This window comes from Bolinopsis microptera, chromosome 3, assembly GCF_026151205.1.
Source record: "Bolinopsis microptera isolate Bmic1 chromosome 3, MBARI_Bmic_1.0, whole genome shotgun sequence".
Taxonomy (NCBI): domain Eukaryota; kingdom Metazoa; phylum Ctenophora; class Tentaculata; order Lobata; family Bolinopsidae; genus Bolinopsis; species Bolinopsis microptera.
The window spans coordinates 437,550-448,579 of record NC_087074.1 but is presented as its reverse complement, the minus strand read 5'-3'; the positions used below and the strand labels follow the sequence as shown (position 1 = coordinate 448,579).

General features: G+C 39.0%; 1 protein-coding gene across 1 annotated transcript in view; it reads right to left on the bottom strand.

Moving 5' to 3' along the window:
* Positions 1–423: 423 nt before the first annotated feature.
* Positions 424–11,030, bottom strand: part of LOC134812996 (COMM domain-containing protein 5-like) — a 30,547-nt gene continuing 19,940 nt past the window's right edge. The window contains exon 4 of the mRNA XM_063820645.1: positions 424–1,029. Within this exon, the coding sequence (XP_063676715.1) occupies positions 883–1,029 (147 nt within the window). The 3' untranslated portion in view covers positions 424–882. The remainder of the gene's footprint in view (positions 1,030–11,030) is intronic.

The window sequence follows — 11,030 nt, the reverse complement described above, 5'->3', positions numbered from 1 at the left end:
GACAGGTAGGGGAAACAGTATGATTTTCCCAATATTTTTTCGAGATTTTGACCTCAGTACCCCAATTTGGTTTCATACCATCATCAATTAACTAACTAATTGGTTTGTGGTTAAAAATTTCATCCAATCTGTCAAATGTGCGTTCAGAATTTTTCACATCTGAAAATGGGACAGAGTTTTGAAAATACAACTATTCGTTTTCTTAAGATTTCTGCTGTGAGCACCTGAAATCTAGGTTTTTGGTATGTTCAGGGTATTTGGCTAAATTGGGCCTAATTTGGACCAAATATGGGCGTGGCTCCCCCGCGGGCACCGTTTGGCGGTTGAGGTCCGGGACCCCCTCAAAAGTTCGGTCACCGGTCCTAGTTTGTAGGGTCCCTTTTATCTTTCGATCATAATTATAAAGCAAAATAAACAGTCGACTGAATACCTCAGAATAAGTCTGAGTACATAATTTTGAATCAATAATCAATAACAAAAAATATCAATAACAAAAAACACAATACAAGCGTTAGGGGTCGTTCACATGTTACGTAATCACTTTTTGGATAATTTGTTATCTCCCCTCCCCCCTCTGTAATCAGTTTTACACATAGCTTTTTGTAAAAATTACACTATCGTTATCATTTGGAAACTCCCCTACCCTTGGCTGATTACGTAATATCTGAACGACCCCTTACTGAAAACCTGTAAATATGAAATAAGAATACGTAATAAACATTCAGTAACACAAAGAAGAAATCCGAATTAAAAATGGTGGCGACATTCCAGTTACCATGGTAACATATAGTTACAATGGTAAAAAAATTCCAGCTGTGAAACAAAAAATCAGTTTTTAGCAAAAAGAGTGTCCAGTATGTACTAATGTGACATTTCTATACCTCAGCTGGCGTTCATAAACTTTTTCTCCCTTAATTGACACATGTCGTGCAAAAGCTTTGCAGTGGATTGTCGCAGAGAGTGGAACTCGTGTTGTGATAAATGTAACAATACGTCATCATCACCCTCTAGCTTCAAGTTAACTAGGATCTGAAATGTAACAGTATGTCATCATCACACTCTAGCTTCAAGTTAACCAGGATCTGAAATTTAACAATATGTCATCATCACCCTCTAGCTTCAAGTTAACTAGGATCTGAAATGTAACAGTATGTCATCATCACACTCTAGCTTCAAGTTAACCAGGATCTGAAATGTAACAATACGTCATCATCACCCTCTAGCTTCAAGTTAACTAGGATCTGAAATGTAACAGTATGTCATCATCACCTTCTAGCTTCAAGTTAACCAGGATCTGAAATGTAACAATACGTCATCATCACCCTCTAGCTTCAAGTTAACCAGGATCTGAAATGTAACAATACGTCATCATCACCTTCCAGCTTCAAGTTAACCAGGATCTGAAATGTAACAATACGTCATCATCACCTTCTAGCTTCAAGTTAACCAGGATCTGAAATGTAACAATACGTCATCATCACCTTCTAGCTTCAAGTTAACCAGGATCTGAAATGTAACAATACGTCATCATCACCCTCTAGCTTCAAGTTAACCAGGATCTGAAATGTAACAATACGTCATCATCACACTCTAGCTTCAAGTTAACCAGGATCTGAAATTTAACAATATGTCATCATCACCCTCTAGCTTCAAGTTAACCAGGATCTGAAATTTAACAATACGTCATCATCACCCTCTAGCTTCAAGTTAACCAGGATCTGTAATGTAACAATATGTCATCATCACCCTCTAGCTTCAAGTTAACCAGGATCTGAAATGTAACAATACGTCATCATCACCCTCTAGCTTCAAGTTAACCAGGATCTGAAATGTAACAATACGTCATCATCACCCTCTAGCTTCAAGTTAACCAGGATCTGAAATGTAACAGTACGTCATCATCACCCTCTAGCTTCAAGTTAACCAGGATCTGAAATTTAACAATACGTCATCATCACACTCTAGCTTCAAGTTAACCAGGATCTGAAATTTAACAATACGTCATCATCACACTCTAGCTTCAAGTTAACCAGGATCTGAAATTTAACAATACGTCATCATCACACTCTAGCTTCAAGTTAACCAGGATCTGAAATGTAACAATACGTCATCATCACACTCTAGCTTCAAGTTAACCAGGATCTGAAATGTAACAATACGTCATCATCACCTTCTAGCTTCAAGTTAACCAGGATCTGAAATGTAACAATACGTCATCATCACCCTCTAGCTTCAAGTTAACCAGGATCTGAAATTTAACAATACGTCATCATCACCTTCTAGCTTCAAGTTAACCAGGATATGTAATGTAACTACCCAGTACCCACCTCAGGATATGTAATGTAACTACCCAGTACCCACCTCAGGATATGTAATGTAACTACCCAGTACCCACCTCAGGATATGTAATGTAACTACCCAGTACCCACCTCAGGATATGTAATGTAACTACCCAGTACCCACCTCAGGATATGTAATGTAACTACCCAGTACCCACCTCAGGATATGTAATGTAACTACCCAGTACCCACCTCAGGATATGTAATGTAACTACCCAGTACCCACCTCAGGATATGTAATGTAACTACCCAGTACCCACCTCAGGATATGTAATGTAACTACCCAGTACCCACCTCAGGATATGTAATGTAACTACCCAGTACCCACCTCAGGATATGTAATGTAACTACCCAGTACCCACCTCAGGATATGTAATGTAACTACCCAGTACCCACCTCAGGATATGTAATGTAACTACCCAGTACCCACCTCAGGATATGTAATGTAACTACCCAGTACCCACCTCAGGATATGTAATGTAACTACCCAATACCCACCTCAGGATATGTAATGTAACTACCCAGTACCCACCTCAGGTTATGTAATGTAACTACCCAGTACCCACCTCAGGATATGTAATGTAACTACCCAGTACCCACCTCAGGATATGTAATGTAACTACCCAGTACCCACCTCAGGATATGTAATGTAACTACCCAGTACCCACCTCAGGATATGTAATGTAACTACCCAGTACCCACCTCAGGATATGTAATGTAACTACCCAGTACCCACCTCAGGATATGTAATGTAACTACCCAGTACCCACCTCAGGATATGTAATGTAACTACCCAGTACCTACCTCAGGATATGTAATGTAACTACCCAGTACCCACCTCAGGATATGTAATGTAACTACCCAGTACCCACCTCAGGATATGTAATGTAACTACCCAGTACCCACCTCAGGATATGTAATGTAACTACCCAGTACCCACCTCAGGATATGTAATGTAACTACCCAGTACCCACCTCAGGATATGTAATGTAACTACCCAGTACCCACCTCAGGATATGTAATGTAACTACCCAGTACCCACCTCAGGATATGTAATGTAACTACCCAGTACCCACCTCAGGATATGTAATGTAACTACCCAGTACCCACCTCAGGATATGTAATGTAACTACCCAGTACCCACCTCAGGATATGTAATGTAACTACCCAGTACCCACCTCAGGATATGTAATGTAACTACCCAGTACCCACCTCAGGATATGTAATGTAACTACCCAGTACCCACCTCAGGATATGTAATGTAACTACCCAGTACCCACCTCAGGATATGTAATGTAACTACCCAGTACCCACCTCAGGATATGTAATGTAACTACCCAGTACCCACCTCAGGATATGTAATGTAACTACCCAGTACCCACCTCAGGATATGTAATGTAACTACCCAGTACCCACCTCAGGATATGTAATGTAACTACCCAGTACCCACCTCAGGATATGTAATGTAACTACCCAGTACCCACCTCAGGATATGTAATGTAACTACCCAGTACCCACCTCAGGATATGTAATGTAACTACCCAGTACCCACCTCAGGATATGTAATGTAACTACCCAGTACCCACCTCAGGATATGTAATGTAACTACCCAGTACCCACCTCAGGATATGTAATGTAACTACCCAGTACCCACCTCAGGATATGTAATGTAACTACCCAGTACCCACCTCAGGATATGTAATGTAACTACCCAGTACCCACCTCAGGATATGTAATGTAACTACCCAGTACCCACCTCAGGATATGTAATGTAACTACCCAGTACCCACCTCAGGATATGTAATGTAACTACCCAGTACCCACCTCAGGATATGTAATGTAACTACCCAGTACCCACCTCAGGATATGTAATGTAACTACCCAGTACCCACCTCAGGATATGTAATGTAACTACCCAGTACCCACCTCAGGATATGTAATGTAACTACCCAGTACCCACCTCAGGATATGTAATGTAACTACCCAGTACCCACCTCAGGATATGTAATGTAACTACCCAGTACCCACCTCAGGATATGTAATGTAACTACCCAGTACCCACCTCAGGATATGTAATGTAACTACCCAGTACCCACCTCAGGATATGTAATGTAACTACCCAGTACCCACCTCAGGATATGTAATGTAACTACCCAGTACCCACCTCAGGATATGTAATGTAACTACCCAGTACCCACCTCAGGATATGTAATGTAACTACCCAGTACCCACCTCAGGATATGTAATGTAACTATAATGGCGCAGGAGGGTCAACCTGAAAAGAACATTGCTTGACCCTCCTGCCCCACCGCATGGATCAGGAGGTTCATTTCAGAAACAGTGCTTGACCCTCCTGCCCCACCACATGGATCAGGAGGTTCATTTCAGAAAAAACAGTGCTTGACCCTCCTGCCCCACCACATGGATCAGGAGGTTCATTTCAGAAAAAACAGTGCTTGACCCTCCTGCCCCACCACATGGATTACGGGGGTCATTTGAACCCACAAGACCATGTGCACTTATTTCTACATCGCGCGCGATACGTGAGTGCGTGATTACATGAAATCTTACCGCGCCCTACGCCAAGTAGACGAAAAGCGTGGTCGAAGAGCGAGAGTCGGTACAATAAATAAAACGAGAGTTGGTACATTTAACTGGCATTTTTTAACCGTGGTACAATCAGAATTGCATACAGCCGACACAGGATGAGGGGGGGGGGGGGCAATGACTACTGATGGAGACTTTTGAGCACCAATGGGGACGAAAATCATAGGGACTGAAGGTCAAATCGCTGGTGAAATTTTCCATTTGTCCCCATAAGTACCCAAAGTTTTGGCGAGTTTTATGTAGTTTTGATATTATCTTTTATTAAATGACTTCTAAAGGAGACTTTTGGGTACCAATGGGGGCTATAAATCTTGGAGACTTGAGGTTAAATTGCTGGCGAAATTCTGCACTTGTCCCCAAAGTACCCAAAGTCATTGGCTCCCCCCCCCCTCCCCCGGGTGAGGTGACGGAGAAAAATAAACTGAGCTCAAGGCTACATTTCCAGATATCCCGCCAGGGCACCGTCGCTCATGCTGCAAAGTGTGTTGAGAGATGCCCACGTCATCACACGTAAACTGTGTCACGAATACCTGAAATGCAGACGTGCATCAAGAACAAACATAACTCTGATCTATATTTTTCATAAAACTTTCAGGATTTGCCAATGAGGGAAAAGACAGCACTGTCCGAGAAGCTAGAAATGCATGAATCATAGGTGATATGGATAGGGGTAAGAAGTTTTTAAAGTAGTAGTAGTAAATCTTTCAAAGTACGAAATATCTCTTTAAAAGAGCATCCTAGGCACCTTATAGATATTAAAACGCATAAAAAAGAAAACAAAAACATCAACCATCTTCTAACTTCTTCCATTCCTCCCTATCTAAAGCCAAAAATCTAAGGTCTTCGAAATCAGTCAAATTCTTAAGTCTAATATCAAGATTTCTACTAGTCAAGTCTTTTCTAATAACATCTAATAAGTTTAAACATGGTCTACCCCGTCTCCCTTCCATAAAAATATCAGAATTTATAGAAGTTTTTAAAAAACATGAAAATTGTGAAAGGAAAAGAAGTAGAAATGAGAAAGGGTAGATTTAAAATGTTTGAGAATCGATTTTGTGCTGAAGAACTCCGTCCGCAGGACGGGCTTCCGGCTACTTATGATAATTCGAATAAATTTGAGATTCAAACAAGCTACGAATACGAATGCTTATAGCAGTGGCAAGCTCGTGGCAAGCTCTTGTTTGCTGCGCATTGGCTGCAATGTATAACCGCAGTATGAACTGTCAAAATATTTGAATTTGCTTACCTAGTGGCTTTGTTTGATAAAGCATACATACTTTATATACCGATAAATCAATAACTCCTTTTGATTCTTCGGTTTGAGAATTGTGCGGTCACACATCTCTGCAATGTCTGAAAAGGTGGCAGGGAAGTATTGAAACTTACTTAACACTATATTTACAGTTAAACCTTGAACTACTATAACTAGGGCAGTAGGAAACGCCAAAAAGTAGATCATCTGACTAAAACAACTTAACTTCATCCAAGAGTCTAGTTAGCAGCATTGTAGCGATAAGATACCACCATAGTTTGAGCTGTCGACACTGAAATAAAACAAACAATTTACTTTTCACTACTGCAGGGGAATGCATGTAACATATAAAGAATAAAGATATAATATATTGTATGTTTTTCATCGTGGCCTCAGGGGAGAAGGGCAGCTCGAAAAACCGAAAAAAGTCTAAAAAACCGTGTTGGAGCTGGTGAGTTAAAGCTACCGATCTCGATCGTGAGAGTCAGATGATCAGATCGCATGTAACGTGAGTTTCGCCCGCCTGAATAAGGCAACATGAAATCATATTGCTGGTGACAGGTCTCGACCAAGATGTAAAATAAAGATACCCCAAATTTGTTATTTTTAAGCCGATTCACATCGACCCAAGTCTCTGCTTTGACCCTAAATGCTCAAACTTCGTTAATAGATTGGAAAATCGTGTTATGCTTGTTACTAATAACTGTTGTTTGTGAGAGGACAATGTCCTCAGGACATCTCGATTTCCCGGATCAGAGGATCACACCAATGAGGGGTTGATTGTGCATGTGTGAACTTGACTAAATTTTCAAATTGCCCGATTTTTTTTCAGTAGGTCACATTACTCGTGACGTGCAAATGTATCTTTTGTCTTTTAATAGGTCAAGCTCAGAGCTTTAAAGCTTTAAAGACTTCTCCGTGACAAAGACGGCCGACATATATCTTTACTCCAGGAAAAGTCAGAACTCTTTCCACACCACATTCTTAAATGTACACGACAGCAGAACGACGATGTAGCCCCACGCCGCAGTAAACTTTAAATTTCTGACCCGGAACGAGCCCAGCAACTGTAGACAGCTGCGTGAGCTATGTACGGTTAGCAGATTTAAGAGCTTATGCAATAAGCAGTCACCGTTCACTCTCATTTTTGACTTTTCTTCTTTTGAACAACAAATGTCCATTGAATGATGCCAAGCTAAGCGATTATGATTAGAAAAGTACCGTGATTTACACTGATGGCTCATACAAGGACTTGTTGGACTTCGTGAATTTGGAGGACCTGCAGCTGTAATCAGTACTTCACTACCAGATGTGCGAGGCCGAGGTTCCCGTTTGACAACATTACAAGTGGACCACCCAGGCCGGGATGATCACGCGCTAGTTGACATGAGATCTGATTCTCCCGGGAAAATTGGGCGAGATGACCGGTGTCCTGTCAGAGGTCACGGATACAAGGATACAAAAATATAAAAATTTTATTGTACAATTACAATAGTCGTATAAACTTGACAAATTCGCCTACCATCACGTGACCCTCGTCAACGAGCAAGTGAAAAATGTGTTCACAGCATTTATATTATACGGTAACTACACTATAGATTGACAAGCTAAGCGTACAGAAAAACGTCCAACTCCGGACTATAATAAAACTCCGGTATACGGGTAAATGCCTCACAGAATGGCTAGCCTCACAGAATGGCCAAATTTGTAAATGTTTTTGTAACTAATTTTTTATATAAGACTGGTAGGTTTTGTGGATACCATATGAAACAAAAGTCTTCTGGCAACACTTCCTGTGGTGAAATCATTAACTAGGACCACATTTTCTGGCATAAATATGACTGTTTATGTAGAAATTTTGAGCACTGAAAAATTTGTTTTCAAATTTTTGAACTAAGTTTACATTTTGGTGAGAACTTCTGGCACCAGTATGACAGAAGATGTTCAAAGAATAGAATTCATCAAACAAAACGAACATTGTTCAATATAGGAAGAAAAAAAATGCTAAAATGGCTACACGCCTCACAAAATGGCCAAAATATGCCTCACAAAATTTGTTTTCAAATTTTTGAACTAAGTTTGCATTTTGGTGAGAACTTCTGGCACCAGTATGACAGAAGATGTTTAAAGAATAGTATTCATCAAACAAAACGAACATTGTTCAATATAGGAAGAAACAAAATGCTAAAATGGCTATACGCCTCACAAAATGGCCAAAATATGCCTCACAAAATGGCCAAAATTTAAAACTCCTTTTATTCAATGAAACAATAAGTCTAAAGTATTCACAAGCTATTTATCATACAATAACACCCCAGATGGAGTGTTTTTACAGCCGAATGAAGGTTATAAATCATGAAATCAGGGAATATGAACAACGCCACACAAAATGGCCATTTTTGGTGTAGGAAATTATGCCCTTTTTATTCAGTTCTAAGAAATTTAACCTATATGGGGGTGTTAACAAGGCATATTAATACCAGCAGCATGCCTGAAACAAGAGCCAAAGGTTTTAGAAAAATAAAATTTTCTCGTTTTCTTTTTTTTTTGGCCATTTTGTCAGGCATTTTTTCTTTTTTGTGAAATAATTTTTCACAGCTCAGTTTTTTCGTGAGTTTTAGGTTATTACCCCATTCCTTAATAGGTTTTCTAACAACGTTTGGTGATAGAAATTTAAAAAGTATCTCCATCAAAAAATTATAGAAATTCAGATTTGGCCATTCTGTGAGGCATGTTTTTTTGGAGGAAGATTTTCCGGCCAATTTTTCTCAAAGAAAAAATGGTTATGAGATTAAATCAACCCCCGGGAAGAAAAATATGAGTGTCAACTTAGCTTCTTATGAGATAAAAACTGGAATAAAGTGTGTTTTGTGATTTTGAGAGACCTTCCTTTTTTTGGCCATTCTGTGAGGCAAATACCCGTAATAGCGTTTTTGACGGAGCAATTTAATGGCCTGGAGTAGGAAACTTTGTTGACCGGAATAAATTGATCCGAAAGGCGAAAGATACATATGAGAGGCCATCATAAGATGGTACCAAAATATCTCTGTGAAAAGTCCTTTTTACTTTTTTAAGCGTCAAAAGTCGGTGCACTTACTTTATCCATCGAAAAAAGGCATCCCCTGGTGGCTCGTAAAGTATCGATTTTAGCTGTCTAGTAGCCATCTTCTGTGCTCTCTGGCAGTCTAAGAAGAAACATTATATACGACTCTATACAAATAATCTTATTATAAAACAGGATCATACATAGTTAATAGAACTCCATTAAGAAAACATCTTAACTACGTAATCTGTGCCTAGTACAACAGTTTCCAACACTTCCTACAGCTAGCAATATCCCTTATTTCATTTAAATCACTCAAATTTCTAAGTTCTAAGTTTCTATATTTAAGGTATTTAACGGCTTAGTGGCTCAGTTGGTTAATCCGGGCCTGGTATTGCTTGAGGTACCAGGTTCGATTCCCGACTCTGTCACTAGCCGTGGGGTGAGCGTCGTCGACGCTCAGCTAAGGATCCTGAGTGGTCTATGCAGCCCCCCGGTCCACTCAGCCAAATACTCGAGAAATCGGGTGTGAGGGTTAAATGAGGAGCTGCCCATTGCAGCAAAGTCTCGGGCGAAGAAAGTATGGTACACACTACCTTAACCGTCACTGGCCTAATGTATAATTGAATCCTTCGGCTTCCTGTAATTGGCTGGTTACACACTTGTGTAACAATGTGGCTGTTGGAATGTCCGAAGTAAAATAAGAGTTGAGATAAAAAAAGGTCATCAACAAGCATATTTGATATAAGTTTGTATTAGGTCTACCAACACGCCCTTTAAATTTACCACTACTATTTAACACAAATTTCTCTTTGTGATGAAAAAGTTTAAAGAAGCTTTACAACTTAACTCAAACTAATGCTTCTGTCTGTCTGCTGCATTTGAGTTTATTTCTAAATGATTCGCAGCTTTCGGTAGCTCCATGTTCAGCCCACCATGCCTGAAAAAATTTGGTTCACAATAACTTTGGTTCCCATAAATATTATGGTTACCATAATATAAGTCACAAATTTTGTTAATTTCAAGTCAACAACAATATCAGTCGTATTTTTAAGACCATTTTTCCATATCATTTAATTTTTTTAAATTTATTCAGCTAGCTTTTTTGACTAAAATATTTTCGATCTGGGAAATTATTTAAAGACGAGTCAACATTACATACATCAATTACATAGCATCACATACATTTACCTATAACACGCAGTAGCGACTTGTATAAATTTAACGATACTTAAATTCGTTAAATCATATATCATGTATATGCTCTGCTGAAATTTTAGTCTCCTTTAAAATAAGTCCTCCCATGAAATTTAGTTTACAACAATTTTAGGCAATTGTTTGACTTAATTTATGGTATAATAGATTTTTCGTTCCTGAGGAAAGGGAATTTCGGCGGATATAGTAACACCAGAAAATATTGGTTTATGTAAATTGAGTTTACGTTGTTTATCAATGATTCGAGGGCACTGCAACGAGAATTAGAACAATTAATCAAAAATTACTGCCTAAACATTTAATGAGCAAAACCTAACGAGCTTAACCTCTGTCACTCTTTTTCGGAGATTCAATATCATTTGACACAACTCTATGGATTAACTATATGATTTTTTAAAATAGGAAAACTAATCTGGTTGTTTTTTTTTATTTGAAAATTCAATTAATCATTATATATATAAATCAAGCGTTACATTTCAGCCATGCAAAATTACAATGACATATTTTGATATACTAAATGATAAATGGTACTGCAATATAAGTTGCTTAATGTTTGGCCGGATGACAACTAACG